Genomic DNA, 17,916 nt, shown 5'->3' on the forward strand with positions numbered 1-17,916 from the left:
ATTTACAGCATAGAAAGAGGCCATTCGGCCCATTGTGTCAGTTCGTTAGATATATTCAAAAGGGAGTTAGATGTTGCCCTTACGGCTAAAGGGATTAAGGGGTATGGAGAGAAAGCAGGAATGAGGTACTGAAGTTGCATGATCAGCCATGATCTTATTGAATGGTAGTCCAGGCTCGAAGGGCCGAATGGCCTACTCCTGCACCTATTTTCTATATTTCTATGTAACCCCTTCCCTTCAACTCCAGGTCAGAGATAGAGTTGGAGATTTACCTTCCACCCTAAAGCTTTATTAGTTACCTAAAGTTCAGCTCTCTTGAACTGCCTTACATTACCCAGATCAAGGTATGTTACCTGCCCCTGCCCTGTGACCTCTACCACTGAGAGGGACACGAGCAGCCTCATCGGGGGAACCCCCATCATCTCCTAGTTCCCCACTTAGACATATATCGCCGTTCCTGCATCGTCGCTGGGTCAATATCCTGGAATTCCCTACCTGACACTGTTATGGGAGCACCGTCACCACTAGGACTGCAGTGGTTCGAGGGAAAGTTCCACCACCAACTTCTCAGGGTACTTGGTGGCGGGCATTAAATGGGGGCTTGCCAGCATCCTGAGAACAATTTTATAAAAATGTTATCTGTAGTGGGGAAAATGCTTGAAACTATTATTAAGGAAGAAATAGCGGGACATCTAGATAGGAATAGTGCAATCAAGCAGACACAGCATGGAATTATGAAGGGGAAATCATGTTTAACTAATTTACTGGAATTCTTTGAGGATATAACGAGCATGGTGGATAGAGATGTACCAATGGATGTGTATTTAGATTTTCAAAAGGCATTCGATAAGGTGCCACACAAAAGGTTACTGCAGAAGATAAAGGTACGCGGAGTCAGAGGAAAGGTATTAGCATGGATAGAGAATTGGCTGGCTAACAGAAAGCAGAGAGTCGGGATAAATGGGTCCTTTTCAGGTTGGAAATCGGTGGTTAGTGGTGTGCCACAGGGATCGGTGCTGGGATCACAACTGTTTACAATATACACAGATGACCTGGAAGAGGGGACAGAGTGTAGTGTAACAAAATTTGCAGATGACACAAAGATTAGTGGGAAAGCGGGTTGTGTAAAGGACACAGAAAGGCTGCAAAGAGATTTGGATAGGTTAAGCGAATGGGCTAAGGTTTGGCAGATGGAATACAATGTCGGAAAGTGTGAAGTCATCCACCTTGGGAAAAAAATCAGTAAAAGGGAATATTATTTGAATGGGGAGAAATTACAACATGCTGCGGTGCAGAGGGACCTGGGGGTCCTTGTGCATGAATCCTAAAAAGTTAGTTTGCAGGTGCAGCAGGTAATCAGGAAGGCAAATGGAATATTGGCCTTCATTGTGAGAGGGATGGAGTACAAAAGCAGGGAGGTCCTTCTGCAACTGTATAGGGTATTGGTGAGGCCACACCTGGAGTACTGCATGCAGTTTTGGTCACCTTACTTAATGAAGGATATACTAGCTTTAGAGGGGGTACAAAGACGATTCACTAGGCTGATTCCGGAGATGAGGGGGTTAACCTTATGATGATAGATTGCGTAGACTGGGTCTTTACTCGTTGGAGTTCAGAAGGAGGGGTGATCTTATAGAAACATTTAAAATAATGATAGGGATAGACAAGATAGAGGCAGAGAGGTTGTTTCCACTGGTCGGGGAGACTAGAACTAGGGGGCACAGCCTCAAAATACGGGGGAGCCAATTTAAAACCGAGTTGAGAAGGAATTTTTTCTCCCAGAGGGTTGTGAATCTGTGGAATTCTCTGCCCAAGGAAACAGTTGAGGCTAACTCATTGAATATATTCAAATCACAGATAGATAGATTTTTAACCAATAAGGGAATTAAGGGTTATGGGGAGCGGGCAGGTAAGTGGAGCTGAGCCATGATCTTGTTGAATGGCGGAGCAGGCTCGAGGGGCTAGATGGTCTACTCCTGTTCCTAATTCTTATGTTCTTATGTTCTTACACAAATCACTTCGATCAATGTTGGAATCATGCAGGTAGGGAGTAAATTAGCTCTTTTCCTCTTGCCCGAGTCATTAAGAATTAAGCCAGACACAGATATACACAAACTAACGTCTCTTTATCAACACATCAATGATTAATACCATCAGAAGATTAAGCATTTAAAATGTACCTGACATAAGAACATAAGAAATAGGAGCAGGAGTAGGCCCCTTGAGACTGCTCTGCCATTTTAATAAAATCATGGCTGATCTGATCCTGGCCTCAACTCCACTTCCCCACCCCTCCCCATAACCCTTGACTCCTTATCATTCAAAAATCTGTCCATCTCCACCTTAAATATATTCAAAGACCCAGCCTCCACAGCTCTCTGGGGTAGAGAATTCCAAAGATTCATTACCCTCTGAGAGAAGAAATTCCTCCTCATTTCCGTTTTAAATGGGCGACCCCTTATTCTGAAATTATGCCCCCTAGTTCTAGATTCCCCCATGAGGGGAAACATCCTCTCTACATCTCAGGAATCAACCTCGTGAACCTTCTCTGAACTGCCTCCAATGCAAGTATATCCTTCCTTAAATACGGGACCAAAACTGTACGCAGTACTCTAGTTGTGGCCTCACCAATACCCTGTACAGTTGTAGCAGGACTTCCCTACTTTTATACTCCATCCCTCTTGCAATAAAGGCCAACCTTCCATTACTTGGGTAGATTTTATTAATTGTCATAATTTTGTTACAGGGTCAAACATAGTTTAATTGTATTGCCATAGCATCAAGCATCGGCTGGGCTTTGCCTAATACAGAATACGGTTACAGTTCTAGTCCAGATTATGTAAATTGGCAAGGCTATTTTAAGGTTGAGGACGGGCGGAAAATCATAGAAATTTACGGCATAGAAGGAGGCCATTCGGCCCATTGTGTCTGCGCTGGTTGGAAAAGAGCTATCCAGCCTAATCCCACTTTCCAGCTCTTGATCCGTAGCCTTGTAGGTTACAGCATCTCAAGTGCACATCCAAGCATCTTTTAAATGCAATGAAGGTTTCTGCCTCTACCACCCTATCAGGCAGTGAGTTCCAGACCCCACCACCCTCTGGGGTGAAAAATGTTCTCCTCAACTCCCCTCTAATCCTTCTATCAGTTACTTTAAATCTGTGCCCCCGGGTTGTTGACCTCTCTGCTAAGGGAAATAGGTACTTCCTATCCACTCTATCAAGGCCCCTCATAATTTTATTCACCTCAATTCAGTCTGCCCTCTGCCAACTCCGTTGCAAACCCCCCCCCCCCCCCCCAGCCTATCCAATCTTTCCTCATAGCTAAAATTCTCCAGTCTTGGCAACATAGAAAATAGGTGCAGGAGCAGGCCATTCAGCCCTTCTAGCCTGCACCGCCATTCAATGAGTTCATGGCTGAACATGAAACTTCAGTACCCACTTCCTGCTTTCACGCCATACCCCTTGATCCCCCGAGTAGTAAGGACTTCATCTAACTCCCTTTTGAATATATTTAGTGAATTGGCCTCAACTACTTTCTGTGGTAGAGAATTCCACAGATTCACCACTCTCTGGGTGAAGAAGTTTCTCCTTATCTCGGTCCTAAATGGCTTACCCCTCGTAAATCTCTTCTGTACGGTAAGAGTGAGAGATGAGAACGCTGCTGCCACCACTCGTGGTGAGTGGGGTGGGCAGTGTGGTAGAATCTGTAACATTATGTAGTGAAATGTTCTGGTCCTCACTTAAAAATGAAGTACTTTGTAATCCTAACCGTGTTCTCATTTTATTTCTTCTCAGGGAACGTTCAGTAGCCCAGCAAATTTGAAAATAACCTTCAAAGTAAGTATTGCGCCTTTACAGCAGAGCATAAGAAAGCATTCATTGAGAAAAAGACATTGGTCCCAACAAGACCCTATATTCCACTGACCATGTACAACGTAGCATGTCATTGATTCCATCCTCTCTATTTAATCTGTGGACGGAAAATGCTGAGAAATTCTCCCTCACCCTCCCCAGTTTGACATGTCGAAGTTCAGTGCTGTTTCCCTGAGGTGAGAAGTGGCAATTCACTGTCAGCTTTCTTTAGCAGCCAACCCAAAACACAACAAACATCAATATAGTTATAATTATGGCTCAGTGGGTAGAACTCTCTCCAGTGAGCAAATAATGTAGGTTGACACTCCAGTGCAGTACTGAGGGAGCCGCTGCACTGTCGGAGGTGCCATCTTTCGAACGAGGCTCTGTTTGCCTGCTCAGGCGGACATGAATTCCACTGGAGTTAACGCGTACTGCCTAATATCTACCTATATAACGGCATAATAACAACAACGGTGTCGTAATGCGCCCCCCCTCTTTTCATATGAACTAGAGAACATAAGCTCTCACCCCACGAGTGCTTCTCCAATATTACAGTAGTCGGCATTGATGAACACTCTGGTCAATGACAAATCGAGAAGCTGGTTTATTTTGCAGAATATACACGACTGAACAAAAGTAGCAATTCCCGCCCGCAACGCTTCCTGTAACGATAGAGTGGAAGGAATATTTTCTTTCAGGTCAGCTGCTAGCTGGGAAAACCAACCTGCTGCATTATAATTCTCAGCTCAGGCCCAGACCTACTTTCTCGGAGCCTTTGCGAGAGGCCTGACTGACATTGAACATGTTTTGTTTTGTAAATTCTGACCCCAGGAAGGGGAATATTGCCCAGTTGCCCCGGGAACTAACCCCGCTGAGCTCAAATGTATTTGAATCAGCTCAAATGGAACGGGTGTGAATGATCACTGAAATATCCAAATTGAATTTTATTGTCTGAAGCACACCACATCCGAATCGTAATCTACATTTCCCGGCCCTGCTGTATTGTAAATCCAACTCCTTGAGAGCGAAATCTTAACACTACTTGTAGCATTATTAACATTCGTTACACCAAGTTACCTTTTGTGGCTGAGTAGTCAGAAATCCCAACATGTTGCGGTGAGCTGTGACAATCAGGGCGTTCAGGAAGGCAGGGGCGGATTAACCCTGGGGCGGATGGGGCTGCTGCCCCAGGCCCACCGAAGAACATAGGCCCACCAAATAAATGTAGGAAAAAGATATAAGGACTCCCAAATAGGCTGAATAAAATAGACAATAAGAGAGGAAAAACAAGATCGAGGAAAATATTGTTTATTGGCCTAACGTGTACATACCTATTTTTGCAGAGACAAGATCTTTACTATTTGTCTGTGTTATTGTTTAACTGTGTTATATAATATATTTAATATATAAAATATATGTTCACATATAATATATTAGATTAATAATATATATTATAGTATAAGTCCACCATAGTAATTTGTTATTATATTTGATATATATGCGTTCATTGTTGAATATATTGGCCTATGTTTTCATACTCAGAACCAGAATCATATACGTAATGTAATGAATATGAACAAACAAAACTATAGGCCCATTTGGATCAGTTTGTCCCAGGCTCATCAGGCCCTTAATCCGGCCCTGCAGGTAGGCACTATATCTGAGCTTGATCCTGTCTGGAGCAGCTGTCCACACATGCACACTCCCAGAATAGCAATCAGTAGTGGTGACCATGGCTATGTATTGTTCTTCATTCGCTAGTACCAGAGATGCTGAGGCCAGCTGTAGCAACCCTACTGTCACCCCAGCAAGGATCAGCATGGTCTAAGGAAAAACTTGCCTTCCTAACACAAGTGCAGTCTGTGCAGAAAGCAAAATCCCACCTATAGACTGGGCCAGAACTCCACAATATTCATTTATTTTAACTTACTAACGTGAAACTGGAATGCATATGGTGTATAAACAGAGTTAGCTTAGGAAGTTGCTGATGTGCCAGTGATGCATTCTCCTCCACATGTGGTACAGATCTTGCAGTGCATTGTTAGATCTCTTAATTTCCAATGAAATACAATGAAATGTCGTTTTAATGTAACTTTATTCTGGCAGCAGCAACAAGCTCTTGGCTTTAAGCCAGGCCTTTGTCCTTCTGAGACCACATGGCCAAAATGGCTGTACTTATACCTGGTTCAATTTACAGAAAATAACTCGCCTTCTTTGACCTTATTGGCTCAATTGATAGTCTGTTAACCTTTTAATTGGCTCGCTACCCAAGGTCCTAAAATGTCAAGTTGATTGATGACTTAATGCAACATGCTGAGTTGCGCGTAGCAGCTTTGACTTGGGGTCTGTGAATTTTCACAGCCTGTCTGAATGTAGCTTGTTTGAATTCTCCTATCAGCGGTGACCTCAGTTTTTGAGACGGGGAGGGGGGCCGCGCGGGGGAAACAACACATACGTCTCATGTAAGAATGTAAATGTAGGCGATCTTGAGTTGGAATCCCAGCCAAAATTAGGGAATAAAGAACAATTAATAAGAGAATTTTTTAAGCTGGTTCCATAAATAATTTTAAAAGGGAGTTGGACAAGTGCTGGAGGATGAGGAATTACAGGGTTATGGGGTTGTGGGATAGAAACATAGAAAATAGGTGCAAGAATAGGCCATTCAGCCCTTTGAGCCTGCACCACCATTCAATAAGATCATAGCTGATCATGCAACTTGAGTACCTCATTCCTGCTTTCTCTCCATACCCCTTGATCCCTTTAGGCGTAAGGGCCACATCTAACTCCCTTTTGAATATATCAAATGAAACTGACCTCAACAACTTTCTGTGGTAGAGAATTCCACAGTTAACAACTCTCTGAGTGAAGAAGTTTCTCCTCATCTCAGTCCTAAATGGCTTACCCCTTATCCTTAGACTGTGACCCCTGGTTCTGGACTTCCCCAACATCGGGAACATTCTTCCTGCATCTAACCTGTCCAATCTGTCAGAATTATATATGTTTCTATGAGATCCCCTCTCATTCTTCTAAACTCCATTGAATATAAACCTAGTCAATCCAGTCTTTCTTCATATGTCAGTCCTGTCATCCCCGGAATCAGTCTGGTGAACCTTTGCTGCACTCCCTCAATAGCAAGAATGTCCTTACTCAGATTAGGAGATCAAAACTTACACAATATTCAAGGTGTGGCCTCACCAAGGCCCTGTGCAACTGCAGTAAGACCTCCCTGCTCCTATACTCAAAACCCCTACTATTTGCCGCCTTCACCGCCTGCTATACCTGTATGCCAACTTTCAATGACTGATGTACCATGACACCCAGGTCTCGTTGCACCACCTCTTTTATTAATCTGTCACCATTCAGCTAATCTGTCGTCTTGTTTTTTATCACCAAAGTGGATAACCTCACATTTATCTACATTATACCGTATCTGCCATGTATTTGCCCACTCACCTAACCTGCCCAAGTCACCCTGCAGCCTCTTAGTATCCTCCTCACAGCTCACACTGCCACCCAGTTTAGTGTCATCTGCAAACTTGGAGATATTACATTCAATTCCTTCGTCTAAATCATTAATGTATATTGTAAATAGCTGGGGTCCCAGCACTGAACCCTGCGGCACCCCATTCGTCACTTCCTGCCATTCTGAAAAGGACCCTTTTATTCCTACTCTTTGCTTCCTGTCTGCCAACTAGTTCTCTATCCACATCAATACATTAGCCCCAATACCATGTGCTTTAATTTTGCACATCAATCTTTTGTGTGGGACCTTGTCAAAAGCCTTTTGAAAGTCCAAATACACCACATCCACTGGTTCTCCCTTGTCCACTCCACTAGTTACATCCTCAAAAATTTCTAGAAGATTTGTCAAGCATGATTTCCCTTTCAAAGAGCCATCATGGTCACGACCGAATGGCCTCTGTCTGTACTATAAGTTTCTATGGGCCCCGAGTTTGGTCAACTCACCGCCGGCGGTCTCAATGTTTTCTGGGCGTTCTCCCCTCCAAGCGAGTTTCGTCTTGTCCTCACGCCGGCGGGGAGAGAAGACCGCTGGGTACCGTCCGCTGGCGTGCACGGTGTGCAGCGTCCACAAGAGTCCTCCCGCCCGCTGTGTCCTCAGTTTGGTCCAGGCGGTCCTCCGCTCCAGCAGCGGAAAAGTCCGTGGAGGCAGGTTTTACCTGAACGGTACGTATGAAGACCTGCAAAAAAAGGTTAGAGCACTTATTTTCTTTATTTCTTTTGCAGGGATTTAGGTGGATGGGGTTCTCTGAAGGATTTGTGGTGTTTTTTTTAAATTGTTTTGAAAACTTTTAATTTTATCAGTTCCCCCCCCCCTCCCTGGGCCCGACTCCTCGCGGTACTTTGCCGAGGATCTCATTTGCTGCCCAGAATGGGAGCTAACGCCCGCTGCCGCCCAGAATCGGCTTGCAAGGCCCATTTTTGCCGCTGGGCGGTCTTTCCCACATTTTTTCACGAAACTTCAACCGTCAGGATCTTAGAGGTCTTTTGGATGGTACTTGGGCGGAACTTAGGTTTCACCAAACTTGGGTCCTATGATTCTAACTCTGAATTTATATAAGCGCCCTTAACGTGGAAAAATGTCCCACGGTGTTTCACAAGAGACTCGATGGAAAAAAAATCCTGTTGTTTGGAAATGATTTATGTACTATTTTTAGCTAGGTGTGAATCTGTGTGTGTATTTGTGTATAATAGAAAATATTATTTCTGCTTGTATTTTAGATTTCAGACAAGCAGTACTTACTCACTACACTAGCAGCTCGTGCCAAACTGAAGGCTTGGAAAGATGTTGATAGTCTATTTACTACTAAGGTAACTTTTTGTAAAAAGTCATAATTTGTATCACAATATCTTTTTTCCCCTGTAATTACAGCAGAATGTGTCCTGTTACTGCTTTAACCTATTTGTGTGTTTGTTGGTAAAATGTTGGGTTTTATCGCTCATTGTAAGTGCTTTCCTTCCTTGGTTATTGAATGGTGGTAGATGTTTAAGTAAATATGTATATGTGAAGTACATTTACCTATGGCTAACTGTTGTCACTACAGCCACATCTGATTTAAATAAAAATGACTATCATTTTGCCTCGCACCAAGGCGATATTCCCGCCAATCTAACTTCCTCTCAACTTCATCTATCTGGGCTGTAGTTGATGAATCATCCTCTGATACTTTTTTCCCATTAACTCACAGGTCTCCCAGGCCTCTCCCCTCTCTCTCTCCAATTCTGTTCCTTCTTCATATCAATAACCTTGTATACCTTATCTTATCCGACCTGATGCAGTCAGCATTCATCAACTTCCTTCAGATTGAATGCCCATTATGTTCTCAATTTCCAGTCCACTCGCATTGGATTGGCTCAGTCAGCACATAGAAACATAGAAAATAGGTGCAGGAGCAGGCCATTCGGCCTTTCGAGCCTGCACCGCCATTCAATGAGTTCATGGCTGAACATGCAACTTCAGTACCCCATTCCTGCTTTCTCGCCATACTCCTTGATCCCACTAGTAGTAAGGACTACATCTAACTCCTTTTTGAATATATTTAGTGAATTGGCCTCAACAACTTTCTGTGGTAGAGAATTCCACAGATTCACCACTCTCTGGGTGAAGAAGTTTCTCCTCATCTCGGTCCTAAATGGCTTACCCCTTATCCTTAGACTGTGACCCCTGGTTCTGGACTTTCCCAACATTGGGAACATTCTTCCTGCATCTAACCTGTCTAACCCCGTCAGAATTTTAAATGTTTCTATGAGGTCCCCTCTCATTCTTCTGAATACAAGCTAAGTTGATTCAGTCTTTCTTGATATGTCAGTCCTGCCATCCCGGGAATCAGTCTGGTGAACCTTCGCTGCACTCTCTCAATAGCAAGAATGTCCTTCCTCAAGTTAGGAGACCAAAACTGTACACAATACTCCAGGTGTGGCCTCACCAAGGCCCTGTACAACTGTAGTAACACATCCCTGCCCCTGTACTCAAATCCCCTCGCTATGAAGGCCAACATGCCATTTGCTTTCTTAACCGCCTGCTGCACCTGCATGCCAACCTTCAATGACTGATGTACCATGACACCCAGGTCTCGTTGCACCTCCCCTTTTCCTAATCTGTCACCATTCAGATAATAGTCTGTTTCTCTGTTTTTACCACCAAAGTGGATAACCTCACATTTATCCACATTATACTTCATCTGCCATACATTTGCCCACTCACCTTTATCTCCTCCATGGCCTTCAATGGGATAAGAGAAGATCGAGGGGATTTGGGGGCCAATATCTACAGTTGGTATTGTTCTTCTGCAGAATTAAAATTTAGAAAAAAAGGACGGTACTATTTCCATTAAACTAAGTTTCAGAGCCTGGCAAGATGATTTTCAGTGAATTATACTTTTACTGCATCGTTCCATCTTTGGTTATTTTTTGCCAAGAATTGGGAAGTAATTTTTTTTTAAGTTATATTTTCCCACAAGCCATCACAATGGTCACTCAATTCCCTTAGAACCACCTTTCTCCCTGTTAAAAAGATGATATATAGGTGTTTTGTGTTTTGTTTTAGAATTGGCTAGGCTATACCAAGAAGAAAGCCCTGATTGGATTTCATAGAGTTGTGGATATTTTGCACAAAAACAACGCTCCAGTTGAGGTAAGATGCCAGCTTGTGATACTTTGAGGAGAAATTTTCTTCATTCAGCACCTTCCAGTAGGAATAAAACATGTCACGATCTAGGAGAGGCATAAGAACGCTGTTAGTCCTTTAGGATGCTCCTAATGCCCACATGACTGTCCCAGCACCATATATAAAGTGGTGCCAACAGTTACTATTCCACGATGAGCCGAATTGCCTCCTTCTGTGTTGTACCAATCCATGATTTCATGTTACCAGCTTCAAGCACACTTCTGTTGCTGCCCCACATCAGTCTAGAAGTCATTTTTTTAAAGCAGTTTCTTATTTTGGTGAGTGGAAATGTCACGGTCTGGGTTCATGTGATTGTGTTTTTGGAATCAGATGACTATTGTTGCTACAAGCTACTTTTGCCTTGGCAACCCAACATGTTCTCCTGCCATTTTGTCATTGACATCTGCCTGAGGGTTCTCAGTACTGCAATAAAGGCTTGATTCAGTTGTATCTTCCATTAATTTTAACCCCCTGGTCTAAACTCTTTCCCCAAATAGTTTGACATGTGTTGTGATATCTACGTTCCATTTTGTAATATGAAAATGGTAAACAGCGGATCATCTTTAATGTTTTCAGAATAAGGTCAAACCCGCCTTGAAACTGAGTGATGGGGATTGGGAAATTAGCAATGGGATATCAAACCTGCAGAACAACCAGTCTGTGATACTATATATGGGTTCCTGCAACACATTGTGCCACCCTATAAAGAAAGGATGTTTCTTAGAATCAGAGAATGATACAACCTAGGAGGCTATTCGGCCCATTGTGCCCGTGCCGGCTCTTTGGTAGAGCTATTCAATAAATCCCTGTCCTTTCCCCATAGCCCTGTAATTTTTTTTTCCCTTCAAGTATTTATCCAATTCTCTTTTGATACTGTTGAATCTGTTTCCACCACTATTTCAGGCAGTGCATTCAGATCGCAACAACTCGCTGTATAAAAAATATGCTTCCTCATGTCACCTCTGGTTCTTTTGCCAATCACCTGTAATATTTCATACTGTATTATAACATTTTTCTCCAGGTTATTCAGGAATATGTTGCTTTAGTGGATAACCCAGAACTGAAGTTAAACCTTGCCACAAAGTACAAGTGCCATAACATCGTGATTGATGTAAGTATGTGTTGGATGTATTACTGCTACATTAGGGAGGAGATGAGTGACAAAATGAACAGTGGTGCAGGTTCATGCAGAGTGCCCATGGTTGACGTGTTTTATATAATTTGAGTACTCACAAAAGACCACAACAGCAAGTGTGTTTTTTTAAAAATTCATTTATGGGATGTGGGCGTCACTGCCAAGACCAGCATTTATTGTCCATCCCTAATTGCCCTTGAGAAGGTGGTGGTGAGCCGACTTCTTGAACCGCTGCAGTCCGTGTGGTGGAGGTACTCCCACATTACTGTCAGGGAGGGAGTTCCAGGATTTTGACCCGGTGACGATGAAGGAACGGCGATATACTTCCAAGTCAGAATGGTGTGTGACTTGGAGGGGAACTTGCAGGTGGTGGTGTTCCCATGCACCTTGTCCTTCTAGATGGTAGAGGTTGCAGGTTTGGCAGGTGCTGCTGAAGAAGCCTTGGCAAGTTGGTGCAGTGCATCTTGTAGATAGTACGCACTGCAGCCACGGTGCATCGGTGGTGGAGGGAGTGAATGTTTAAGGTGGTGGATGGGGTGCCAATCAAGCGGGCTGCTTTGTCCTGGATGGTGTTGAACTTATTGAATGTTGTTGGAGCTGCACTCATCCAGACAAGTGGAAAGTATTCCATCACACTTGTGACTTGTGCCTTGTAGATGGTGGAAAGACTTTGGGTGTCAGGAGGTAAGTCACTTGGTGCAGTATCCCCTTCCTCTGACCTGCCACAGTATTTATGGGGCTGGTCCAGTTAAGTTTCTGGTCCCTGGGATGTTGATGGTGGGGGAATCAGCGATGGTAATCTTGTTGAATATCAAGTGGGGAAGGCGGGGTTGGCCAGACTCTCTCGTTGGAGATGGTCATTGCCTGGCACTTGTGTGGCACAAATGTTACTTGCCACATAGCCCAAGCCTGAATGTTGTCCAGATCTTTGCTGCTTGCGGACACGGATTGCTTCATTATGTGAGGAGCTGCGAATGGAAATGTACACTGCACTTTATTTCAGACAATGGACGATGTCAGAAATGGTATGGATCAACTCAGCTTCTGGGTGTCATTTTGGACACTGTAAGTGGCTGCCTTTCATGAACCCCCCCCCCAGAAGTGCATTAGAGCAGCACAGCAAGGGGATTCCCTTTCAGCACACTTTCTGCTCCCCAGCAACTTGTTCAAGGTGACAATGGCAGTTTGAGCAAGTGAGGTCCAAATATCCATCAAAATTGGCGAGTTGAGAATGCAAAATCCTCCTGAGCATCCTGCTTTGAGGCCTCATTGACAGAGGCCTGAGAATGGTTCAGCCAGGAGGTAATGATTGGTGTAGGGGGATTGCTACCAAACAAAGGCCCCAAGTTTCCACATGATTTGCTCCTGATTTTTAGGAGCAACTGGTGGAGAACGGAGTATCTTAGAAATCGCAATTCTCCACATTTAAGTTTTCTGCAGTTCTAGTCAGGTAGAACAGTTTCACTTTGGAACAGAATTTTTTTTTCAAAAGGGGGCGTGTCCGGCCACTGACGCCTGATTTGAAAGTTTCCACAGTGAAAACGTACTCCAAACTAACTTAGAATGGAGCAAGTGAAGATTTTTGTAGGCCTGAAAAAACCTTGTCTACACATTAAAAAATCAGGCGCAGGTTACAAATTAGGCGTCTGGAACGAGGTGGGAGGGGAAGGGAAGTCATTAAATTCTACAATAAATCCTTATTTATACTTGTACAAATATTATACAAATAATTCCAACCTGAATAAAAATTTATAAGCAAAGAAAAGATGAAATAAACCATGTTCCTACCTGTGTGAAAGTGCTTCAGGCAGGTCTTTCAGTCGGGGAGAAGGCTGCAGGAAGCCTCAGAACTTGAGGCAGCCGTTTCCGACGGCAGGGTGGGGGAGGCAGTGAGGGCCCGACCGACGGCAGTGTGGGGGAGGCAGTGAGAAGGCTGCAGGAAGCCTCAGAAGTTGAGGCAGCCATTCTCGACGGCAGGAGAGGGGAGGCAGTGAGAAGGCTGCAGGAAGCCTCAGAAGTTGAGGCAGACGTTTCCCGACGGGCCCGACCGATGGCAGGGGGAGAAAGCTGCAAGAAGCCTCAGTGCTGATCATGGAAGGGCAATGTGGTTTTATTAAAAAATGTTAAAAATTTAACAGCTACAAAGAACTACAAAAATGGCCGAGTGCCAATGTTTACTTCACACTGCGCGTGCGCGAACGCTCCAACGCGCACGCGCAGGGTTGCCGGCACGAGAAAAACTCATTTAAATGGTACCCGCCCCCTCCTACTTACAAAATCGGCGCGAGTGGTAGGTTCCGCCCCCTGGGCGCCGCGCCAAGCTGACATCGAGCTGCAAAGCGCTCGAGAATAGCACGTTTTTTTTCGGCGCGGAGGGGCGCCTGTTTTGCCGCGTGTGGAAACTTGGGGCCAAAGTGAGGCCAAAATCACTCTTGCAGGAACGACAAGATGGCAGTAATTCAGTGGCAACCAATTAAGATGCCGTTTAAATCGATGGCATACATATATCAATTGGGCTTGTGTAAAGTAAATGATGCAGTGGTTTACAAAAGTTGTTTTAACTTAACCTTTTTTTTTCTTCCCCGATTTAGACCTACAGGGATCTTAAAGACCGACAGCAGCTGATTCTGTACAGAGACAGAGTGGACAGAAGCTCACAAGAACAGAGGAAGATAGACTATATCCTGAGCAATTCTGTAAGCTAAAACAAGGCTTTAAATCCTACATGGTGCTGGGCTGCAATATCTGAGGCCCTTGTGACAACTGACTGAAATCCCCTGGCCAGGAACGACGATCTAGTGTTAAATCCAAGGAAGAGGCATATAAATTGGCCAGAAAAAGCAGCAAACCTCAGGACTCGGAGAAATTTAGAATTCAGCAGAGGAGGACAAAGGGTTTAATTAGGAGGGGGAAAATGGAGTATGAGAGGAAGTTTGCTGGGAACATAAAAACTGACTGCAAAAGCTTCTATAGATATGTGAAGAGAAAACGATTAGTGAAGACAAACGTAGGTCCCTTGCAGTCAGAATCAGGTGAATTTATAATGGGGAACAAAGAAATGGCAGACCAATTGAACAAATACTTTGGTTCTATCTTCACTAAGGAAGACACAAATAACCTTCCGGAAATACTAAGGAACCGAGGGTCTAGCAAGAAGTAGGAACTGAAGGAATCCTTATTAGTCAGGAAATTGTGTTCGGGAAATTGGTGGGAATGAAGGACAATAAATCCCCAGGGCCTGATAGTCTGCATCCCAGATTACTTAAGGAAGTGGCCCTAGAAATAGTGGATGCATTGGTGATCATTTTCCAACAGTCTTATCGACTCTGAATCAGTTCCAATGGACTGGAGGGTAGCTAATGTAACACCACTTTTTAAAAAAGGAGGGGGAGAGAAAACGAGGAATTATAGACCGGTTAACCTGACATCGGTAGTGGGGAAAATGTTGGAATCAATTATTAAAGATGAAATAGCGCATTTGGAAAGCAGTGACAGGATCGGTCCAAGTCAGCATGGATTTATGAAAGGGAAATCATGCTTGACAAATCTTCTCGAATTTTTTGAGGATGTAACTAGTAGAGTGGACAAGGGATAACAAGTGGATGTGGTGTATTTGGACTTTTAAAAGGTATTTGACAAGGTTCCACACAAGAGATTGGTGTGCAAAATTAAAGCACATGGTATTGGGGGTAATGTACTGACGTGGATAGAGAACTGGTTGGCAGACAGGAAGCAGAGAGTTGGGATAAACGAGTCCTTTACAGAATGGCAGGCAGTGACAAGTGGGGTGCCACAGGGCTCAGTGCTGGGACCCCAACTATTTACAATGGACATTAATGATTTAGATGAAGGAATTGAGTGTAATATCTCCAAGTTTGCAGATGACTAAGCTGGGTGGCGGTGTGAGCTGTGAGGAGGATGCAAAGTGGCTGCAGGGTGACTTGGACAGGTTAGGTGAGTGGGCAAATGCATGGCAGATGCAGTATAATGTGGATAAATGTGAGGTTATCCATTTTGGGGGCAAAAGCACAAAGGCAGAATATTATCTGAATGGTGACAGATTAGGAAAAGGGGAGGTGCAGTGAGACCTGGGTGTCATGGTACATCAGTCATTGAAAGTTGGCATGCAGGTACAGCAGGCGGTGAAGAAGGTAAATGGCATGTTGGCCTTCATAGCTAGGGGATTTGAGTATAGAAGCAGGGAGGTCTTACTGCAGTTGTACAGGGCCTTGGTGAGGCCTCACCTGGAATATTGTGTTCAGTTTTGGTCTCCTAATCTGAGGAAGGACGTTCTTGTTATTGAGGGAGTGCAGCGAAGGTTCACCAGACTGATTCCCGGGATGGCAGGACTGACATATGAGGAGAGACTAGATCGACTAGGCCTGGAGTTTAGAAGAATGAGAGGGGATCTCATAGAAACATATAAAATTCTGACGGGACTGGACAGGTTAGATGCAGGAAGAATGTTCCCGATGTTGGAAGTCCAGAGCCAGGGGTCACAGTCTAAGGATAAGGGATAAGCTATTTCGGATTTCGGACCGAGATGAGGAGAAACTTCTTCACTCAGAGAGTTGTTAACCTGTGGAATTCTCTACCGCAGAGAGTTGTTGATGCCAGTTCGTTAGATATATTCAAGAGGGAGTTAGATATGGCCCTTACGGCTAAAGGGATCAAGGGGTATAGAGAAAGCAGGGAAGGGGTACTGAGGTGAATGATCAACCATGATCTTATTGAATGGTGGTGCAGGCCCAAAGAGCCGAATGGCCTACTCCTGCACCTATTTTCTATGTTTCTACGTTTCTATCTCAGTCTGCAATTGAGGCACTGCTTTAAAGCAACAGTCCTGTTCCAGCAATAGAGCAGTTACGGTCCTGTTAAAACGCTTGCTTGATGTGAAAACAAATAAACTGAAAAAACAAATGTATCTGGCAGGTTGCTAATGGTAGTTTTGGAATGTTGTACTTTGCAGCAAATCAGATGGAAAAATTGATGGACGAAGTTCCAGTGGAGGAATGTATCCTGCGCACATTATTACCAAGGGAGCTGGAGGTTGGAGAACCTGCCAATTAGCGACGAAAGTGATCTTCATCAACCTTCTGAGAACTGTAGGAGCTCTTCTCCTTCGAGATTACAATTAATAATTATGGGAGCTTAGAAATTAAGTGTCCTATCCATACATTTGTATATTGTCATGTGTATCAAGTTGTTCAATTGCAAGGTTATGACTTTTAAGAATGGGTCGGGGGGAGGGATGGGGGCTGGGGGGGGGGAAGGAGGCATGGCTCACATATCATGGGGGAAATATAGGTCCCCCAGCTAAAAGTGTCAAAATACTGAGGACAAGGGGTTAACTGAACTTCAGGAATTTGGTTTTAGCCAGTAAATGTTGCTAGCTGGCCTGACTGATGACATCTAGAAACAGGAACAAAATAGAGAATAATTAATATATTTATTGTCTGTTCATTTGGACCCTTTCCTTCTCTTCTTCCCCTTTCCCCAATAACAGTTTAAAAAAAATACAATACCTGTATATTATTCCAACATAAATGAGGGGGAACATATAGGTTGCACAGAAACTGGAAAAAAAATGCCACTCATTAAGAATACATTTTTTAATAAAGTCTCAAACTATGCCTTGCTACGTTTGCGCTTCATTTATTTATTCGCACAATGGTTTATTATTTTCTTCGAGTGCAAGGCACCACTGCTGGCCTGTCTTGGGTCTTAAGAGGTGAATGAGAGTGGGTTGGGGGAGAGCAGGGAAACTTTAGTTTTCCTTCCTTCCCATCACTGTGTGGTGACTCTCCCACTGTGTGGGGCTTCGCCGGGGCAGAAGGGCTAAGATTAGTAACTTGAAGTGCCGGCTACGTGGACTGAACCCAAGTTCGACAACAACTCCGTTTCTCAGCATGTTGCCATTTTGATTACAGACCCTGATCTTCAAATCTGCACTGGCACAAACCCGTCTTCCACATTTTCTCCCGGATTGCCAACAGTAGTTGTCGATTGCGGGAGACTCCTGGACATTCTGGGAAGGCTGGCAAGTGGCAACTGAGAATGGGGCAAAGTGGAGCGAGCACTCAGCTTTACTTTGGAGAAGTTTGAGCTTTGATGCCCAATTTACGCTCCACAAGTTGAATCAAAGGAAGATCATCATCATCATAGGCAGTCCCTCGGAATTGAGGAAGACTTGCTTCCACTCTTAACATGAGTCTTTAGGTGGCTGAACAGTCCAATAAGAG

At 44.0% G+C, this 17,916-nt stretch overlaps 1 protein-coding gene across 1 annotated transcript in view; it reads left to right on the forward strand.

The window, feature by feature from the left end:
- vipas39 (VPS33B interacting protein, apical-basolateral polarity regulator, spe-39 homolog) overlaps nucleotides 1-16,915 on the forward strand; it is a 51,434-nt gene extending 34,519 nt beyond the window's left edge. The window contains exons 15-20 of the mRNA XM_070877580.1: nucleotides 3,795-3,836; nucleotides 8,595-8,684; nucleotides 10,420-10,506; nucleotides 11,561-11,650; nucleotides 14,266-14,370; nucleotides 16,644-16,915. Of these exons, the coding sequence (XP_070733681.1) occupies nucleotides 3,795-3,836; nucleotides 8,595-8,684; nucleotides 10,420-10,506; nucleotides 11,561-11,650; nucleotides 14,266-14,370; nucleotides 16,644-16,664 (435 nt within the window). The 3' untranslated portion in view covers nucleotides 16,665-16,915. The remainder of the gene's footprint in view (nucleotides 1-3,794; nucleotides 3,837-8,594; nucleotides 8,685-10,419; nucleotides 10,507-11,560; nucleotides 11,651-14,265; nucleotides 14,371-16,643) is intronic.
- Nucleotides 16,916-17,916: the final 1,001 nt, after the last annotated feature.

This window comes from Pristiophorus japonicus, chromosome 4 (genome assembly GCF_044704955.1).
Source record: "Pristiophorus japonicus isolate sPriJap1 chromosome 4, sPriJap1.hap1, whole genome shotgun sequence".
In the NCBI taxonomy this organism is placed as follows: domain Eukaryota; kingdom Metazoa; phylum Chordata; class Chondrichthyes; family Pristiophoridae; genus Pristiophorus; species Pristiophorus japonicus.